This window comes from Rhinolophus sinicus, linkage group LG01 (assembly GCF_036562045.2).
Source record: "Rhinolophus sinicus isolate RSC01 linkage group LG01, ASM3656204v1, whole genome shotgun sequence".
Lineage (NCBI taxonomy): Eukaryota > Metazoa > Chordata > Mammalia > Chiroptera > Rhinolophidae > Rhinolophus > Rhinolophus sinicus.
In genome coordinates, this window is record NC_133751.1 from 193,529,686 (window position 1) to 193,549,499 (window position 19,814).

Genomic DNA, 19,814 nt, shown 5'->3' on the forward strand with positions numbered 1-19,814 from the left:
GTCTCCATGTGAATGCCTGTTGTGACATCTCACAGGCCTGGCCTACCAGTCACTATCAGGTTAGGACCTCATTCAGTCCTAATCCAGTCTACGAACTTGATTCCTGAGGCCCAAGAGCACCGAGCAGCTACCCTAGAACTGAGAGGAGAGGGTCAGCACGTCTGGTTGGAATCCTAACTCCACCTCCTCCAAGTTGTGTTGCCTCAGGTAAGTTCTGTGCTGAAGTCTCTGTCTGTAAAATGGGGCTAATAATTGGTCGTGCTGTTGTAAGGAATAAGCAAGTGAATGCACGTAGGCATCTTGGAGACTGCCCCACAAGCAGGACGCACAGCGCAGAAAAGCGATGGCCTCGCTGTTAGCTTCCATCCAAACCCTGGGGAGCCTGACTGCAGCCTGGCTCTCCCATCACACTCTGCATCTCCCGAGAAATGCAGCAGGCCTGGCTCCAGACTGAGGCCGGGGTAGAGCAGACAGAAGTGTGCAGGAGTCCAGGTTGCAGCTGCACACACGACACTAACTTTATTCGTATTGATACAAAAGTAGATTTTTCTAGAAATGTTCTGCGCCAGAGGGAGAGAGTTGAGTGGCATGTGGGAGGAGGGCAGGGGATTGGGGAGAGGAGCTCTGAGGGAGGGGGCCGGAGTGTGGGTCAGGGAGGCAGGACAGGGCAGCAGGAGCTAGGGCTTGGAAAGCAGGGGGAGCTGGGTGTGGCAGCCCCTCCACCCTGTTCTGTCCACAGAGACATGTTAGGAGCATCCCGAATGGCGAGAGATGGGGGCCAGGGAACTCCAGCAGGAGAAGGCACTGGCTGTGATAACTGCCCGTGACTTTCCTCCTCCTGCCCGGCTGCCAGCTCCCCCACGGGATGCCCCCAGGCTCTGGCATGCACAAGGCTGGGCAGACCTGCCTCTTCCCACTACCCCTACCTTCCCTACACACTCCTCTTGGAAGGGCTGAGCATGCCCAGGAGGGGCCAAGATGCGGGTGGGGGACCGCAGAGTGGATACACAGATAGATGCTCACACAGGCAAGAAAGAGGGAATGGAGGCTGGCTGCCCACCGAGGGGACTCCCGGGGGCTCACTGGGGCAAGGCCTTGAGGATGGCATTCACCTCCTCCGCCACAGCTGTCAGGGCAAATTCAAACTGGTCCTGGGGAGGGAGGGCGAGAGGACAGTCATGGGTAGGCTTGGCTTCTGCTCTGGCCCCAATGGGAAGGGCCTTTGCGGGAGGGGAGCTGGGGACACCACTGGGAAGAGGGAAAAGTCCTTTTGGGGGAGGTACAGAGGCAGGCGGGAGAGACAGGCTGCTGCTGGCTTCCCTGAGCAAGGGGGGCATCAAGGGTTGGGACAGGGAGGAACAGTCACCTTAGAGCGGACAAGGCCAGGCCGCTGGTCACGGACATGCTCCAGGGTGGCAGCAATGTCAATCTCCTTCACTCCTGGGGGCAGGAGGCACGGGGCTGCTCAGTGGATGTCCAGAGCAGGATAAGACCCAGAAACCCTGGGCCGTCCTGGGGTGGGAAGCTTGGAGGACTGGGCAAAGCCTGGGGCTGAGCTTGGGCACTATGGGGAAGGTCCTCACCTTTGGCCATGCGGTTCAGTACCATGTCGATGAGAACGTAGGTGCCAGTGCGCCCTGCACCATCGCTGAAACAGGAGATGGCGTCAGGCTCAGCTCAGCTCAGGATCCAGCAGAAAGGGGAGGGGTGCAGGGGACATGGAGGCTTGGGGTGGGGAGGACACTGGTGGAGCCACTAGGGTTGGCTTGAGGAAGCAGTGAGTGAGCTGAGGTTGAGGGAGTGGTCATAGCACCTGGGCCCCGGAATCGGGCCTTGAGTTGGAAGCCTGTGACCCATGGGGTGTCACTTGGGCAGTGGGCCAATGAGAAAGGAGAGCCCTAGCTCAGCCGCTCAGCCCTGGGGTGGAGGCAGCAGGAGGAAATGGGATTGGGTTTCCAGCCTCTGGCCAGGCTTTTTGTTCAACACATTTTTGTGTGTGTAAATGGACAGATGGTAAATATTTTCACCTTTGTGGGCCACATATAGTCTCTCTTGCACAGTCTTCTTCTTTTTCCTTCCCTTTAACCATTATAAACTGTGAACGCCATTCTTAGTTCATGGGCCATTAAAAAAACATGGTATGCTGAATGTGGCCTCCAGGCTGTAGATTGCAGGCATCCAGGGGACAGGCAGGCAGTGTGCAGGGGAGCCGGGCACTGAGGGGTGGGAATCAGGAATGCCCACCCCAGGGCCCTCTGGCCAGGACCATCCCAAACCCTTCCATCCCCACCCGTCCCACCGCCCCTCTCCACGCACCTGCAGTGCACGATGATGGGGCAGGAGCGGCCCCGGTAGCACTTGTTCACCTTCCTGCAACAAGAAATAGGTATGAGGGCCAGGGGCACCAGCAGAGGAAAAAGGGAACTGAAACACACACGTGCGGGCCTCTCTTTCTCTTCTACCCACATGCCCAGGACGGAGGAGGAAAGAGGGCTGGAGAAAGGAGTCAAGGCTGAAGACAAAGAACCAGAGGTGATGTGGGCAGCACTGGGCTTGCCTTGTCACTTACAAGCTATGTGCCCAGACTATGCACCTGGAACAACTGATTTCACTTCTTTCAGCCTCAGTTTTCTTACCTGTAGAAAGGGTATGATAGTCATAGTAACCTTCTCCTTAAGGTTTGTACTATGATTACATGAGATAATCCATGTAATGAACTAAGTGCAAGGTCTGGCACACAGTAGATGCTCAATAAATGGTAGCTATTATTAATGATAATACATAATAATATTAACAGCCACCTCTGCCAGAAGTCTGAGGATGGCAGGCTTTTGCTGACTTCAGGGGTGTCAATCGTGCCACATCCCTGCTCTGAGCCTCTGCCCTCCTCTACGACTGCCCAGGCTGTTCTCCTCCCCACTCAGGCTCCCTTTAGTCATCAGCTGTGAGGTCAGGTAGACCTGGGCACAAGTCCCTTTGACCAGGGGAGGACAATCCCTCAACTCTGAACAGTGTGCTGCTCCCTATCCCCCTGGATCAGCCTCGTCTCAGCACAGGTGCTCTGTGGTTGGGTCATATTCAGACTTGGGGTCCACTTGGATCTCAGACTCTTCTCTGCTGCCCTGACCACCGCTCAGCAAGGAGCAGGGGATTTCTCCCTCCTTTGGTGGCCCAGTCTAACTTGCCCTTGTCCCTTATAACCTTCTTGCTTTGAGAGTCACCTGCACACTCCTGATACCTCCAATGGTTTAGGAATAGGGAGAACCTTCTTAGGGGTTAGCAGACTGTTTCAGGGGCAGCTTCCTGGCTCCACCAGACTTGTAGGGCTCAGGTGAATCTGAATGGTTTTACAGGAGTCCACCTGGTTTTCTAGCACATTGGCTTGTACGTCAGAGGGCTGGGGTTGAACAGAAGTTGCAACAGTGGCTTCCAACCATTTAATAATAATGATAATAAATAGTATCTAGAATTGAGCCTTGCTGTGTGCCAGGAACTTAAACTAGATTTTATAGACTTTATCCTATGGACTCTTGCAACAACCCCCTAAAATGTGGGTCATCATCCTCATTTCACAGGTAAGGAAACAGAGGAAGATCAAAGAATTTGCTCCGGGTCACTTTCTGGGACTTAAAAAAATTATTTTGCCTTCTCTCTGTTGGATCGTCACCAAATTATATTTATTAAGCAGCAATGAATTTGTTCTGGGTATCTAATGCCAACTGAGTTGACATAATTCTAGCCTAAAGCAAAGGAACATAACCTTTTAGCTTACCTGTGCAGTCTTAAAAAGGGTCCATGTTCTACAAGGATTTTTAAAATGTGGAAAACAGGAAATCGCTTCAATGCCCCTGGCATTGCTTTGAAGAAGCAATGTGCCTCAGGCCCCAGTTAGAAACCATTGTTCTGAGGCTCAGAAACTATTCCTAGAACCTCCCCAGCTCTGCTCCTTTGCCCAGCATCTAGGGACCTCAGGCCAGCCTGGCAAAGCTAAGAGAAGCAGGAAGAGGTCACAGTGTGAGGGAGGCCCCTGCCAGTGGTGACAGGCTTCTCAGCCACCTGTCTGGGAAGGGGAAGGCAGAGGAGCTAGAGGCCTGGTCTGGATGCGGTTTCAGTTTTGGTGTCAGAACGGTAAGTCCCTCAGTTAGCTTCCCATGCCAGCCCCCACCGTTCCACTGAGTCCCCAAGAATCCAGAGATTCTCCAGCCCTCCCTTTGATAGTATTTGTCTCTTCCCTGTGTCCCCCGAGCCCTCAGCTCCCCCAGCTGCCTTTGGGGTGGTCCCTGGGTCCACATGTCCTGTCTGTCCTGTTCATGCAGCGGCCACACCTGCCAATGATCACTTTTGTGACTATGCAACTGGAGTGAGAATACTAGTTGCAGATCACAAAAATGACACTGGCAGCTGTGAGAAAGAGAGAGAGAGAGAGAGACAGAGGAGGGAGGGGAGAGGGAAGGACAGAGAGGGGGAGGCAGTGACATGTAGGGAACGAGACAGAGAGAGAGGGGCAGAGAAGGGAGGGAAATGAAGAAAAAGGGGGAGGGAAGAGACAGAACAAGAGAGAGAAATGGGATAGAGGGTAAAAAAGGGACAGAATGATAGAGACAGAGACGAGGGGGAGAGGAAAGGTGGAGGGAGACAGAAGAGGAAAGGGAAGGGAAGGGAAAGAGAAGGAAAGAGAGCGGGAGAGCAATAAAAATAGAGGCAAAGAGACAGAGGGATAAAGAGGGGGAGATGGGCGAGAGGGAGTAAGAGACAGCGAGGGTTCAGCAGACACAGAACAGTCATGCGGCAGGGGCCAAGCAGACGCAGAGGAGAGAGGCAAGGAGCCTGCAAAAAGGTGAGCTGTTCTTGGAGAAGTGGGTAAAAGGGAAGGAGCCAGTGAAGACGGGAGAAAAAAAGGCCCTGAGAGGGAGACAGCGAAAAGGAGCTGGACCATACGGGTGGAGGGATGGGCACAGCAAGACAGTCCTGGTTTGGGGTGTCTAGAAGGGGGCGGCTGGAGGTCAGAGGCCAGGCTCACGGTCAGCCTAGAGGGTCTGCCTCCCAAGACCCGGGGCCCCAGGAGGAGGGCTGAGGAGGAGCCCAACGCCCGGTGCCCTGCTCTTGCGCGGCTCTCTCCGCGGGTCCTCCGAGCCTCCCTCGCGGCCGCCTTACAGACGGCGGCAGGCCCGCACCGCCCAGCTTTTCAGAGGCGCCCAGGACGCTCACCTACGAAAGTCCAGCAGGGGCCGAGTGGAGGCCGGAGTGCCCTCTGCCGGCCAGCTGAGGAAGTGGAACTGCGTGAGCGTGCGCGTCTCCTGGGTTTGCACGTTTTTCAGGTAGAAGCTCCGCACCAGGAAGTCCTCGCACCAAATGTGCTCCGACACCAGGTTCACCTGCCGGGGAGTGCGTTCCGGGCCTGAGCACATCAAGGCCTCTCTAGGTCTGCGTGCTCGCTCCTTGGTCTCTCCAAATCCTCCCAGCTTCCCAGGCCACTTCAAGTTCTAAATCTTCCAGGAAGCTTACCCACCCCCCTACCCTACTGTCCCAGGTGTCTCCAATGACCCTAGCTGTCTGTGTCACTGTTCTATGCTGAGGACAACTGGTGGCTTTTCCATCTAGATATAACTATTGTGAGCTTCTCAAGGCCAGTTTTTATTTCCTCTTCCTCACAGAGTCTAGCAAAGTTTCTGTGCTACACACACATAAACTTTGCTGAAATTCTGTAATTTAATTTTTTTCTTTAACATGAGTAAGACCAAAAAAAAAAAAAAAAAACCTTAAAAAAAAAGCTGTTGAGTGTTTACCTGGTAATGAATAATCTACTATCCAGTACTCATCTGGTAATGAGAAGCTTCTGTTGTGCTCTTCAAGTCTCTTGTCTTACAGGGGGTCACCTTCTCCCACTGGTCCGGAATCTGTTCCTCTTTCCCCTGCCTTGTTTCAGCCTATTTTCCTCCTACCTGTCCTATCCCCTAATGAAAAAGTTTGTTTCTATTTTTCATAAGCAACATATTTCTTTCTTTACTTTGGCCTCCAGGGAACTCAGGCCTAAATTAGACTTAATTGAAGTAGGTCTTAATCTTGGTCTTTAGGCACACTTATCTTCCCTGTCTCATACTCTTGGCTCTTAGCTTCTTACTTCAGTTTCGGCAGTTTTATAGTTTTATTTCTGTACCTTTCACGATAGGTCCCTACAAATGCTTTTGGGCCCTAGACTGGACACACATGCACGTATGTGTGTGTATATACACATACACACACACATATACACACACACACACACATATATATGTATATGCACACACAGAGGGTGCCAAAAATGTATACATATTTTAAGAAAGGAAAACTGTATTAAAATTGTAATACTCAATATATACTGATAACAAAAGATGAATACAAGTCACGTTCGACTTCTGCAATTACATGAGGTGCTCATAGTGGTTACCATCAATATCCAGACACTTCTGATTACAGCGAACTACTGCATGAGCAACGCTGACCAAAGTGTTCATTTGTATACATTTGTTTGGCACCCCCGGTGTAGAAATATATTCATACATGTATGAATGTTTACCGTCCACTTTCCCTACTCCCATTTTCCCAGAGCCATGGGGTCCTGCTGACCTCATATATGTGGTAGAGGGAGGAGCCCTCATCTGGCCAGTAGCGATCACATTGCTTGACACCATCCTCCACCAGTGGGGTCAGCATGACAATGACGGTGCAGCCACTCTCCCATACCATCTAGGGACAGAGACTCAGGTAAGCTCCATTCTAACCTCCTGGGACCTGGCTGGCCCTGGGTTCCCACAGGGCCCCTGTTTCCTGGAGAAGCCTCCCTCCAAGAGCCCACCTGCCAGAAGTCTGCGATGGTATGGGACAGCGGGCCCTGCGTGGCTATGTAGGCTGGCATCCTAGGGTCGTGCTCAATCTGGGGGCAGGAAAGATATATCATGAGCCAGAATGGGAAATGCTGCTATGGAGAGGCTTGGTCAAAGGGAGCAGGCCAAGGTCTGGCGGAGCCTGAAGACCCTCCATTTCCACGCTAGGACATCAGGCCCCATCCACGGCTTCAGATGGGGAGGATGGTGATTATATGGGAATGGAGTTTATAGGAGGAGGATGAAAACGGGGCAGAGAAGGGGGCAGGAGCCAGGGCCACTCACAATGGGGCTGGCATTGATGTAATCACTCCGAGAAGGGCTGCTCTCCACCTTCAGCTTGATGCGGGCGTGGTCATCTGCACAGACCCCACATCCCACCCCCAGGTTCCCCTCCAGTCACTGGGGTCCTGGCACCTCTGCCACTCAGCCTGAGCCAGGAGTCCAGTCCCTTCCCCCAAGCCCTCCAGAGTTCCCAGCAGAGAGAAGCTGGGCTGGGTTGGCCAGCAGGACTCACTCACAGGGCAGGAAGTCGGGGTGGCGGTTCTTTTTGATGTTGCCCTCCCCCTGAGCCGTGGCACAGGTGTTGGGCTCTGCCTGGTAGGCACACAGGGCCTGCCACTCCTTGGCCAAGCGGTCCCGGTTCCGCAGGTGGTCCTCCATGTATGCCTGCAGGGACACCACAGACTGGCTCTGTCCCGCCCCACCAGCCCAGCCCCTCCTGCCATCCTGTCCTCTCACACGCTCTGGGCCCAGGCCCCGTCCTGACCAGAATCATGTGTCCCGTGGAAATGTCCATGTTGGCCTGGGCGGGCTCCTCGCACCAAGACGGGGTGCTGCTGTGGGAGCTGGGGCTGGCCTGGGCCGCGTCGCTGAACTGGGAGGACACGCTGCTCACTCGAGAAGGCTCCGATGGACCCTCTGCCCGGCTGAACAGGGACTTGGTAGCCATGTGCTGGCGGCACAGGTCCTGCAAAGGAGGGATCAGGCAGGGTCCAACGTCCCTGAAGCCTTTGCAACAGGGTCCTGAGTTCAATCTTGGGTGCTAGGCTTCCCCTTGATAGATCTGAATGACCTCCTCTTCTGCCCTGGTCCTCGTCCTTTTTGGGAGCTGTTCTGCTTGGGTGGTGCCTATGTCCACCTCAGATATTACAGAGCTGAATCTCAGAATGCCAGAATCGCAACACTGGAAGAAACTAGGGACCATCTGCTCCCAATTCCCATCCATTCAAAACACCCTCCCAACACCCCTCCTGGGGCTCCTCCAGTGCCCCCCATAAAACATTCCAAGAGATGGGTGCTCACTCCCCATCCAACTCCCCGCTCTAACCCCATGTGAGACCCAGACTCCCACACCTCTTCCATTCCCTCTCCTCAACAAGCTTCTGGGCTGCACACCTGGTACTCAAATGTAGTGTCGCCATGGGCCCCCTCGGGTCCCAGGGCTGCCAGGCGCTCCTTCTCTCGCTGCCGTGCATGCTGCCGCATACACAGAGCCACTGCCAGAGCCACCAGCAGCCCAGCCACACCCGCCAGGGCCACCAGAGTGAGCAGCACTGAGCGCATGGGAGACGTGCTGCGGGCTGGTCTGGGAAGGACTGCAGCTGCCTCCTCCCTCTGTGGGAACAAGGCTAGAATCAAGGGGGGGCAGTGGTGGGGAGAGATTTAGGAGCTGCTTCTGCTCCCTGCTGGCTACCTTCTGGGGCAAAGCTGGGGGGGAGGGGGAGGGACATGCCGGGACTGGCAGAAGGGTTCAGATGGACCCAAGAAACTCCTTCTCAATCCCCATCAGACCAACTCAGCCAAACTACACTGCCAGAGGCTGAGTGGGTGACCCCCACCAGGAGTATTTGCATTAAAAAATGGACGTAGAGAAGTGGAGAGAAAAACCCAAGGAATCAAATAATAGAATATGAGGCATCAGCGTTAGATGCAGAATAGAACCATATTTTGAGTTCAGTGTCCTTCTGTGTAAGGTTGTCCCTTGGAATTTAGAGATGGCTCCGAAGGCTATGGGCATCTCAGGCAGTTCTTGCCAAGCGGAAAGTCCGCCTTCCTATGGAAGGCTGGGACTGCAGGAAGAGCCACTGGGGCCATCTGCTGGCCAGAAAGAAAACGGCATGGGGGAGGGCTGCTTTGGAGAAGTGGGTTGGGCCAGCCAGGTATAGGTTTCAGCTCCAGTTCTCCTGTCAAGTTTGCCTTGGTCTCTTGTGGGCGATATCAGCCCTCTGGGGCTTTGCCTGATTCTCCAGTTAGCTCATACCTGTCCCACTCCTGTCTGCAAGATCTGGAGCCCTGTCTGTGCTTCCAGTTCAGACTTCACCAGCCCTGCAGGGAGGACACTGGTCAGGCTCTCTCCAGCTCCATGTGGTCCCCACCCCATGCCATGTTATGCCAGGTGGCTGGCACAGCCCATGTGGGCTTAGACTATTTCAAGGGGAGCATCAGCCATGGCCTGGGTATATCCTGCTAGGGCTGGAGCTGGGGCCAGGCAGTATTTACCAGCTTGCCGGGTCACATCAGCCAAAGACAGGTTCTGTTCGTTGTGCCGTATGCGGAAGGTGAGGGCTGGTCCCACCACACTGCCAAATAGGAATTATGTTACTACCTCACCAACCGTAGACCCCAGGCTCTAGAACAGCGGCCAGCTCTGACTCTCTCCGCATTAGAGGGTGGGGCTGCAGTTGATCAGAGATGCCCTACAAAGGTGTTTGAGGCCAGGGAGATACTGGATGGGGCCAGCAACAGGGCTAGTGTGGCTGTACCTGCAATGCAGCTGGGAACACCTCTGACCCAGAGCTTGTCTCCTTCCCCTCTTCCCCAAGCTCCTCTAGCCTCCCTCCCCCCACTCAAGCCACTTCTAGATCCCTGCCTCCCCAGCCAGATGCCAGCCCACCTGATGTTGATGAAGCTGCCCGAGGACATGTGCACATGCTCAGCCAGGATCTCCAGCAGCTTCACTCCTGCAGCCAGACTCAGGGGCCTGGAGGTAGGCAGCAGGCAGAGGAAGGAAGGTGGGGATCCTCTTGGCCACCTTCTTGAAACGGGCCACCTCCAGGAGTGCAGAGCAGCCCATCCCTCCTTCTACTTCACATCTGGATTTCTACTCTCTGCTTCCTGCCAGGCAGGCCAGCCCAACCCCTAGGGGACTGGAAGACTTCCCCAGGCTGGAGCCCTTACTTCTGGTCAGTGACAATGTAGCCATACTCCTCCGCTGCTGGCTGAGCTGAAGGCTGCCCCGCTGCTGTGCGCTGGCTCTGGCCCAGTGGACTTTTCTTCTCTATCAGGACAGGCATGGCAGGAGGGCCAGCAGCTTTGGGGGGCTCAGAGGATCCAGAGCTCAGCACCTGCTGGGCTTTATTGGAGGTGGGGCCGGCAGTGGGGTATCCCGGCAGGGAAGGTGTAGGGGGTGGAGGCTCTGCTGTGTCTCCACCCTGCATCTGCTCCTCCACTGTCTGTTTAGAAGAGAGGATATGGTCTCTGGGCAGTAGAGGGTCTGGGGGGGGGGGGAGTCCACATCCTAGACCCTGAGTTCCCTACAGTGGAGCTTAGGACGTGCTCCTCTTTCTATCCCCAGGGTCCAGTTCAGGGTTGGATACAGAGAGGGCACCCAGAAAAGTGAGCCAAGTAGATGAATGAATGAATGAGTGAATGAATGAATGAAAGGAACATGATCAGTGATAATCCACAGGATGGTGCTGGAGTAGGGAGAATCTTTGGAGCACGGTTATAAGGTGAATAGGCAGGCAATGCCTTTTAGATTTTGGTTTAGCCACGGAATCTTAGATGTCCAACACATGAAACAGATAGAGTTCCTCAAGTTCCAGGGGTGTCAGGAGCCTGCCTGTTCATGACTCCCCTCTTCCCCTAGGGGTCCTCAGAGCATGGTCTCAAATGATTGTAGTGGAAAAAAGCAGTGAATCAAGAATTCTAGCTTATTGCCACTGAGCTGCCAGAGGGGCAGCCAGATGGCTCCATTGGTTAGAGCGTGAGCTCTCAACAACAAGGTTGCTGGTTCAATTCCCGCATGGGATGGTGGGCTGTGCCCCCCACAACTAAAGATTGAAAATGGCGACTGGACTTGGAGCTGAGCTGCGCCCTCCACAACTAGATTGAAGGACAATGACTTGGAGCTGATGGGCCCTGATGGGTCCTGGAGAAACACACTCTTCCCCAATAAAACAAAATAAAATAAAAAAGAATTCTACCTTATGATGGATCCCGGAAAAACACACTTAAAATAAACAAAAGTTAAAAAAAAAAAAAAGAATTATAGCTTATCTAGTCTGAGTTCTGCCATCAACTTGAGGTGAGACTTAGGCAATGCACAGTCTATGGGCCTTGGTTTCCCCAAAATGAGGATTTGGAGGATTTAGATTCTGGGTCCTGATCTTGAGGTTTAGATTTCGGCAAGGGGGTTTACTGCCATGGGGCACGTATGGGTCAGGGAGGTGCTGGAACTCACTTTCTTGATGTCAGCTCCAATGTTTACCATCGCTCCTGTAGAGACAGGAAAAACAAGGCTCTGGCCAAAGGGCCAAAGTCCACACAACGCAGGTGGGAGAAGGGCCAGAGGCCCTAAGGCTGTTACATCTGCTGTGGCCGCTTTCCTCTCAGTCAGTGACCAAGACCCAGGCACTGGTCTCATCCTAAGCATGGCCTCGTGCCACTGTGCTTCTGTCTTATAATTCATTGTTTTATCAACTCTTCCCTCTGGCATTGGCCACACCTCTCAAAACTATTTGTTCTGTCTTCCTTCTATCGGTATATCATTGGCTTCTCCTCCGAATTGGCCATGCCCTTCTTTAGGTCCTCACTGTCACCCACCCACCCTTCTCAGTGCCTCCGGATTTCTGCTCAACCTCCCCGCACCCCCCTCCCCCCATTGGCTTCTTTGTCCATTACTTCCACCCTCCAGTCCTTTCCTGGTCTAACTCCTCAGCTCTCATTGCACCCCCTTGCTTCTTGCCCTTTGCTGCCAAGGACCCCATGTCTCAAAAGAACGCCCTTCCCTGACCCTGACCCTTCCCCTCTAGGCAGCTCCATGGGGGCAATAGGCTTCCATGGGGCTGGTAGGTGCTGGTCTCTCTGCCTGGACACTCACCCAGATTTCGTCCCGCACCCTTGGGCAGAAGCTGCAGCAGGGTGGAGAGGGTGGAGAGCTGCTCAGGGGTCAGCTGACGGAGCTCCACCCCATAGCCCGCCAGCACAGCTGCCAGTCTCTGCAGAGTCACATCTGCTGGGAGCCAGACACAGAGCTAAGAGCTGGTGGCGAGATACACTTGTGGGTTACAGATGGATGAGTTGGGGGTGGCAGGGGGCTAGCATATCTAAGAGCGCCTTCTCAAACACCAGGACACTGACGCCCGCCCTGTTCTTCCAGCCCTTGTCCACACTTTGGGGGGAAGACCTTCCTGGGGCCAAGACCACACTTCAGGCCCACCAGGGACATCTGGACTCTCCCTCTGAAGAAGAGTCATGTCACCTCCACCCCCCACTGTATCCCCACTGCCTACCTACTGCCTGGCGTTGATCGGGTTATCAGTAGACATTAGTTACATGTATGAATGACTTAAAGGGCAAGTTCACAAGTGCATGGACAGTCAAGAAGGAGTCCCCCAAAACAGCCCCCACAGGCAGGCAGTGGATGAAGACTGTTACCTGGCTGCTCTGCTGGGGAAGGAGGCTTCTCCCCACGACCCTCGAGTCCTTCCTCCTCTGAGGAGTCCTCTGCCCGGCTGCTGCCCCCTTGTTCTGGCAGCCTTGGTGCCCTGGCCCTGCTGGGCACTGGCAGCTCCTGGGCCAAGTAGAGCAGCCCTGACTCCTGGAAAAGCTGAGCAGGTGAAGGTCCTGGAGGGTCCCCATAGGAGTGGCCAGGGTGAGCCCCAAACATGCCCTTGGGGGCAGTTCTGCTGAAGAGGGCAGGGGGATTGGCCTTGGGCAGGGGGCCAACACTGACCATCCCTGGGGAGCTCTCTGAGCCCTGGGAGCCATCTCGGGAGCCAAACTGTGGGAAACCAGAGATCCAGGTAAGCAGACATTAGGACTGGAGGGTTGGGGTGGGGGTGGGGCCAGTTTGTGGGGCTCACCTGATGGAACAGGTAAGGCTGCAGGAGGGTAGGTTCATAACTCAGGGCAGGGTGGGGTGGCTGTGGGGGCAGCAGCAGATGCTCCAAGAGAGGGGGCAGCAGCTCAGCCTGCAGAGGGGTCAGGGGGGAGCCCGCCCCAGCTCCATCCCCACCCACTGGAGGTCGAGGAAGCCGGTGCTGGGCAGCAGGGGCAGAGCCAGTAGGGATGCCTTGTAAAAGCAGTTCCCCGGAGGGACCAGGTCTTCTGGGCACCGAGCCGGATCTGGGGAGGAAAGCAAAGTGTGTGTGTGTGTGTGTGTGTGTGTGTGTGTGTGTGTTGACTGTGTGGCAAGGGCATACAGAGCCTATGAGGCAGAGCTGGTGAGGCCAGACAGGCCCAGGAGTGTAGAGTGAGTCTGACCTCTGAAGAAATGAGGCAGCCTCAGGGGAGGAGAGAGCAGCATGAGGAGGAGTCAGAGGGAAAGGTCATTGCCTCCTGGTAAGCATGCCTGGGTCCCTGAAACACAGCGGCAGAGGCTAGGGAAGTGTGAGGCGAGGAAGGAGAAGGGAATGACAGGCACAGGGGAAGGCAGCTGGCAACCTTTCTAGATGAACTGTGTCGATAGCTTGCCCATTGTCCCTGTGTGTATGTCTCACGTCTGGCTCTCCAAGTACAGGTTCAAATATTCAACACCGTGGCCTCCCACGCTGCCCCCACCCCCATCCCTCTGCCTTCTTCATCCTGGTGTTATCACCTGAGCTCCACGCTCTCATTTACTTTGCTTCACAGGGCCCGAATGATACCTTCAGAGTCCCTAACCACAGACGATGGCTATATCTCCTACAGGATACAATTCCACATAGTAATGAAACTGAACATCAACCAACTTCAATCCAACACATTTCTAATTTTCCTATGATGACTACTCTGACGCTTCTTTGAAAATACCAAATATCCAAGTTTTTCACAACATTTTAAAAATACCTGTTTTGCTGGATTCCCAGGAATGAGCTCAGCTCCTCCTGGGTGTGTGGGCATGTCAGATGGCCATTCTTGAACCCCTTGTACCCATGCCCCAGGCTGCTGACGTTGGTGCCCACACCCCTCCTTCTTCCTCCATCCATCAGGAAGATGCCAGCCCCACCAGCCTTACCATGCTAGAATGGTTGAGAAAGAGTACTTACCTGTCCTTTGGATGAGGCTCTGGGGGGCGAAGCCTGGGGATGCGTTCCATCTCCTGGGAGATCACATACTGGGTGAGGTCATCGTGCCAGGACAATCCTGCCAGGGCACAGGAGAGGGTGAGATTGGATCAGGACAGCCTGAGGGCCCAGGAGCAGGGACCAGTGGAGATCAAAACTGCAACCCCTGCCCTGCAGTGTATTGAGTGTGAAAGAGCAAAAGGACAGTGGAGGGAGTGCAGTGACCTGGTGGGTGATCTGACGTGTCCATTTCCCACCCTCAGGAACAGATTTTGGAATTAGACTGTGTCCAGTCAGACTGGGTTTGAATTCTCTGCCACTTACTAATTGTGTGACCTTGGGCAATTTGCTGAACCTGTCTGAGCCTCAATTCTCTCATCTGTAAAATGGGAACCTATGCCTCCTAAGATTGTTGTGATGATTAAAATAACACAATATAAAATGGTTATAATAGTACCTGTCACATAGTGAACTTTCAGTAAATGTTATTATCATCATCATCATCATAATTATTATTCCTATTCTTCTTTTTGTTGATCTTGAACTTTAGTTTTCTTTATTTGTAAAGTGGGAATAATATATACTTCATGGGGCTGTTGTGAAGTTCAAGTGCGATGAAGGAAATGAAAGTGCTTAGAAAACTCTAAAGCATGATACACCTGTTTTAAACCTCATCCTCTGATCCCTCATCATTACCACCATCACCATTACCACCACCATCATCATCACCACCATCACCATCATCACCACCATCACCATCATCATCACCATCATCACCACCATCATCACCATCATAATCATCTTATCCTGAGGCAGATCCCCTGTTTAACACTTTCCTACCAGGAAAGGTCAGTCAGCCATTCTAAAGGAATAACCTCCCACTCTCTACTTCCATTCCTTCTTCCCTGGCTCTGGATTAACAGTCAGTACTGCTCTTAACTCCTTCCAGGGGTCTACTAGCACCCATATCTCCTTTTATGCTAATGTCAACGTAATTAACATTACATGGACTGTGTTCTTATTTAAGGCCAATTCCTCCACTTGAGCCCTAGATTTCATCCTCCACTACCTACTCAAGAACATCTTCCCTGCAATTCTCCCTTATATACTACACCATCATCTCCTGTGTTCTACAGAATTATTCCCATTATCATGCAAACAGGATGAAATTTCAAAAAGAATGCTTGATCTCACATTCCCCTGCATCACCCCATCTCTTTGCTTTTCTTTTTTTTTTTTTTTTTTTTTTTAATTAAATTTATTGGGGTGACAATTGTTAGTAAAATTACATAGATTTCAGGTGTACAATTCTGTATTACATCATCTATAAATCCCATTGTGTGTTCATCACCCAGAGTCAGTTCTCTTTCCATCACCATATATTCGATCCCCCTTACCCTCATCTCCCATTCTTTATAGCAAAATTCCTTGACAGGTTAGCTATACTGGCTGTATCCAATTTTTTTCCCTCCCATTTCCTCTCAAACCACTCTATTCAGGATTTTATTCCCAACTATTTATTCCCAAGACTGCTTTTATCAAGGTCACCAGTGACTTCTGTATATCTAAATCCATTGGTCAAATCTCAGATCTCATCTTTCTTAACCTACCATCTTTTCACACTGTTAATCACTCCTTCTTCCTGGATACAATTTCACTTGATTTCTACGATACCAAACACTCTTGTTTTTTCTCCGACCTCACTGGATCCCCTTTTTCAGTCTCCCTTGTTGGTTCTTCCCCTTCTCTTGGTCCTCTAAGTATTAGAATTCTCTAGGGCTCTTCTTCATAAACACTCAATCCTTTGGTTATTTCATCCACTTCATGGGTTTAATTACCATCTACATATCAAAGAATTCCAAATTTATATCTCCACTGCAGACCTCGCTCTCTCCTTCAAAACCCAACTGCCCACTCTCCTTGAATGGACATCTTAAACTCAATATATTCAAAACTAAACACTCTTTCCCCCAAGCTGATTCTCCCGCATAGTTAATGACATCTACTCAGTAAAACCTGGGTGTCATCCTTGACTCCTGCCTTTATTTCACAGCCATATCCAATCGTTCATGAAATCATGCTAACTACCTTAAAAATATATACAGAATTCTGTCATTCCTCACTACCCGCCTGCAGCCACCCTGGTCCATGCCACATATACCTCTTACATGAATTGTTGTGGTAGCTTTTAATGGTCTCTCTGTTTCTAACCTTGAATCCTTACATTCTATTCTCAACATAGCAGCAAGAATGATGCTTTTAAAGTAGAAGTGAGATCATGCACCCCATGCTCAAAACCTTGTGATGGTTTCCTCTTATTCAGAGTCAAGCCAATATCTGTACATTCTCCTCTAAGGCCCTGTCGTGACCTGCATCCCTTTCCCATGAGCTACTTGAATGCATCTTCTACCCTGCCTCTCTGTCACTCTCTACAGCCACACTATAGAGGGGGTCTCCATGGTGTTCCTCAAACTCATGCTTCGACCTGAGGGCTTTTATTCTAACTCTTTGGTTGATGTGAAATACAATCTCCCCAGATAACCTTCTGGAAAACACCTCCACTTCCTCGATGTCTTTGTTCAAATTTCATAGTCTCAATGAGGTCTGTCTTAATCAATCAATTTAATACTGTAGCTTCCTCCCTCACAATTTCGGGTGACTGTAGCCTGTTGCAATATTTGCTTTTTCTATGGCACTTATCACCTTCCAACATACTACTTATTTTCAATTTATATAGTGTATTCCCTCCCCTCACCCTGGAAAGTAAACTCCAGTAGACAGAGACCTTTGTCTGTTTTATTCCCTGAGAAGTCCCAAGCCCCTAAAACTATGCTTGCCCCATAGTAAATACCCAATAAGTACTTGCTGAATGAGTGAACTGGATGAGTGGGGTGTTCTTCTGACTGAGGACTCCAGAATTCATAGCTCTGGAGCACTCAGACCGTCCAGGGACTGGGATGGCCCTAAGGAGATGGATGCTGGCCTCTCACAGTGGCTTCTTCTAGAAGCCTCCTCTGGACTCCTCAAGAGTCTACATATGCGCAGCCCATCTCTAGGGTTCCACAACACTCCTGTTTCGCCTACTTCTCCAGTGAGGTGTGGGAAGGTGAGGCCCCAGGAGTGGTGGTGTGATAGGAATGTTCCATGAGAGAAATCCTTGAGTCAGGTGACCCTTCCCTTCCCCACCCTTATCTAATCAAGTTCCAGCCCTCTCCTCCAATGAATCTAGACCTCACCTTGGGACATAAGCTGTCGGAGCACACCTTGTAAGCGCTGAAGAACAGGGGAGGTGACCTGCAAAAGGGGCCGAGCCTGCCCCACTCCCACCTGGCACTGTCCAAATAAGCCATCTAAGAAGACAAAAGTGGTGTCAGTAGGTGGTTTGGACAAAAGGCCTTCCCAAATCCAGGTTGCAAATGGGCAGGACTCTCTTCATCTCCTCTCTTGGCTTCAGAGAGCTCTGCTCCTCCAGCTAGTCCCCCTTTTTCCCAAGCCCAGTACCCCTCTCCCTTCCAGGCCTCCCCCCAGTCTTTGTTATTGTATCCCCCCATCTTGTAAATCCTGTGCCTGGGCCTCACTCACCCTGGATACAGACTTCAAGGTGAGAGCAGAGTCTTCGGTCAAACAGACAGCCTGTAGAGGGATAAGTGAGCAGAGGCTCAGAAACCCACACACATAGAATGGATGTACATGCTGAGAAAGCGGGAAGCGTATGGGTCCATTCTTTCATTCTAAGGAAGGCTTTAAGCTGGGAGAAGAGGGAAAAGGCCTAAAATACTTAAGAGAAGGAAACACAGGGTATGGCTTTGGATTTTAAGGATCTGTGAGTCTGGATGCTTTCCCTAAAAACTTCAGTTTGCTTAACTGAGTGATGGGGAGAAGAAGCCTTCCAGGTGCATGGGGCAGTGGTAGTGGAGGAGCAAACACTTGTACTCTCATGGAATTACTATGGGGGACGTTTATGACCAAATTTTGAGGAAAAGAGGACTTTCCTTCCCAAAGCTCCAAACACATCCTAACTGATGGCCTGGGACCCAGAAAAGGTGAAAACCCTAGCACGTCTCCCCCCTCATGTGGGAAAGGAGGAAGGATGGGGTGTGTTTAAGGCAATGCTTCCTACACTGTCCCTACAGTCCGTGGACCCTGTGACGCTGGCTCTGTCCGCGGTGCTGAAGCTCTGAGCCTGGAGCCGCCGAGGACTTGCCTGGAAGCAGTTATGGGGGAGGGAGGGGTGACAAGGAGAGGAGTCTCCATGTGACGTGACCCCTCCACTGCTCCAGCACTCATCTACCATCCTACTAACCCACAGCGCCACAGGAAGTATCCTGCATTGGCTTCCAAACCCAGTGGTGAAGGAGGGAGTGTGACAGCTGGGCTGCGCCCCTTCCGCCACGCGCCCCTCGCCCCCGCCCTCCCCTGGCCCGTGAGTCAGCGCTGACTGTCTCTGTCCTCTAAGATGTGAGTCAGCACCGGGGCCGGGCTGTGGGGAGGGGGACCGGAGAGGACCCTTCCTTCTTCGCTCTCTTCCGCCCTCTCCCCCAGCTGTACCCCTTATCGGAGATCAGACCGAAGCAATTGACCTCTCGAGGCATAAAGAGAAACGCTGAGCCTTTCCTCGGCCTGATTTTCTACTGGGACCTGGGACCCCGAGGCTCTCGGCCCAGACTCCTACTACCCGGAGGTCGGAGTTCCCTCTCCCTCCCCCTACCGCCCTCTCCACCTCTCAGCGCCAGTGGCCACTTCTTTGGCGCCTCGGCGCAGCTTGCTTCTCCCGTGGTCTTGTAGCCCATCTTTAAGTCCCTCTGTCCATTTGCACCCCCGTTCCTCCTCCCAAACCCGCAATCTTCCCCGAGTCCGCTCCTCTTGGGCCCCGCCCCCGTATTCCCAGCCCCACCTCCAGGCCTACGCCCCTTTCCTCTCAGACGCCCTCTCATCTCCCTCATCTCACAATGCCTCTCCTTACCCCACTCCACACATATTCTACTCGAGCTTCCTACCTTCGAGACACTTCCCCGCACCCCCCACCGAGTTGTGCTCCCCGCACCATATTCCTCCCCCCGCGCTCCCGGTTTCCTCCTGACCGTGGGCACTAATGGCGCTGCAGCCTCCCGGACGGCTGCTCAGCAGCAGAAGGCAGAGGAGCACCCGAAGACCCCCGGATCCTCCGGGGCCCCCAGGCCGCCGCGGGCGCCGCATCCTACGGGCTCCACGCGCTGGCTCTGCTGCCGGAGCCGCAGCTACGCGGACCACAGCCTCCCAGAGGGTCCAGGGCGGGGCCTGCCACTCCCCACCCACCTACGAGGCGGGATCTACACGCCCCTCTCGCCTCTACTCGGCCAACCCGGGAGGGTGGTGACGACATCTCCACCCCCGGCTCTGACGCTTATTTGCGTCACAAGTGGCGTAAGAGCACTGTCTTAGCGGGGGACCTAGCCACCCCGTCCCTCGTCCACCAAATAGGGGCCTCACTAGAATTCCCACTTGGCTTTACCCCTTTTGACATACGCTTCTCCCCAAGGACCACCACCTTTATTCCCCAGTCCCCAGGTTGACGAAAAGGGTTATTATAGTTGGATGGGAACCAGGAAAGATATGGGAGTCAGGTCGTATAAACACTAAGATGAAGAGCATAACAAGGAACAGAGTAGGTACTCTTATGCATCTCAATTCATGGCACCGA

The 19,814-nt window shown here is 52.8% G+C and overlaps 1 protein-coding gene across 2 annotated transcripts; it reads right to left on the reverse strand.

Annotated features, from left to right (window-relative positions):
- Positions 1 to 493: 493 nt before the first annotated feature.
- Positions 494 to 19,464, reverse strand: PTPRN (protein tyrosine phosphatase receptor type N). 2 transcript variants are annotated; one of them, XM_019741818.2, is made up of 23 exons: positions 19,216 to 19,464; positions 17,717 to 17,767; positions 17,371 to 17,484; positions 14,117 to 14,213; positions 12,953 to 13,214; positions 12,525 to 12,870; positions 11,968 to 12,099; positions 11,329 to 11,363; positions 10,044 to 10,318; positions 9,760 to 9,846; positions 9,366 to 9,445; positions 9,127 to 9,191; positions 8,262 to 8,480; positions 7,633 to 7,833; positions 7,385 to 7,532; positions 7,149 to 7,222; positions 6,836 to 6,913; positions 6,607 to 6,726; positions 5,209 to 5,375; positions 2,317 to 2,370; positions 1,584 to 1,648; positions 1,367 to 1,440; positions 494 to 1,151 (listed from the first exon to the last, which is right to left on the reverse strand). In XM_019741818.2, exons 1-23 carry the CDS (start codon positions 19,328 to 19,330, stop codon positions 1,080 to 1,082), a joined length of 2,931 nt encoding a protein of 976 aa, XP_019597377.2. In that variant the 5' UTR covers positions 19,331 to 19,464; the 3' UTR covers positions 494 to 1,079. The 2 variants fall into 2 exon arrangements, with proteins under 2 accessions (XP_019597377.2, XP_019597375.2); XM_019741816.2 differs by lacking the exon at positions 19,216 to 19,464 and adding an exon at positions 18,855 to 18,965.
- Positions 19,465 to 19,814: the final 350 nt, after the last annotated feature.

Bases quoted from the DNA above. Each gene is read 5' to 3' on its own strand.
- PTPRN (XM_019741818.2), bottom strand. From the start codon at position 19,330: ATGCGGCGCCCGCGGCGGCCTGGGGGCCCCGGAGGATCCGGGGGTCTT. The intron at 7,834-8,261 runs GTGTGCAGCCCA...CCTCCTTTGCAG, and splicing joins ACACTACATTTGAGTACCAG to GACCTGTGCCGCCAGCACAT. The intron at 1,441-1,583 runs GTGAGGACCTTC...TCCTGCCCCCAG, and splicing joins ACTGAACCGCATGGCCAAAG to GAGTGAAGGAGATTGACATT.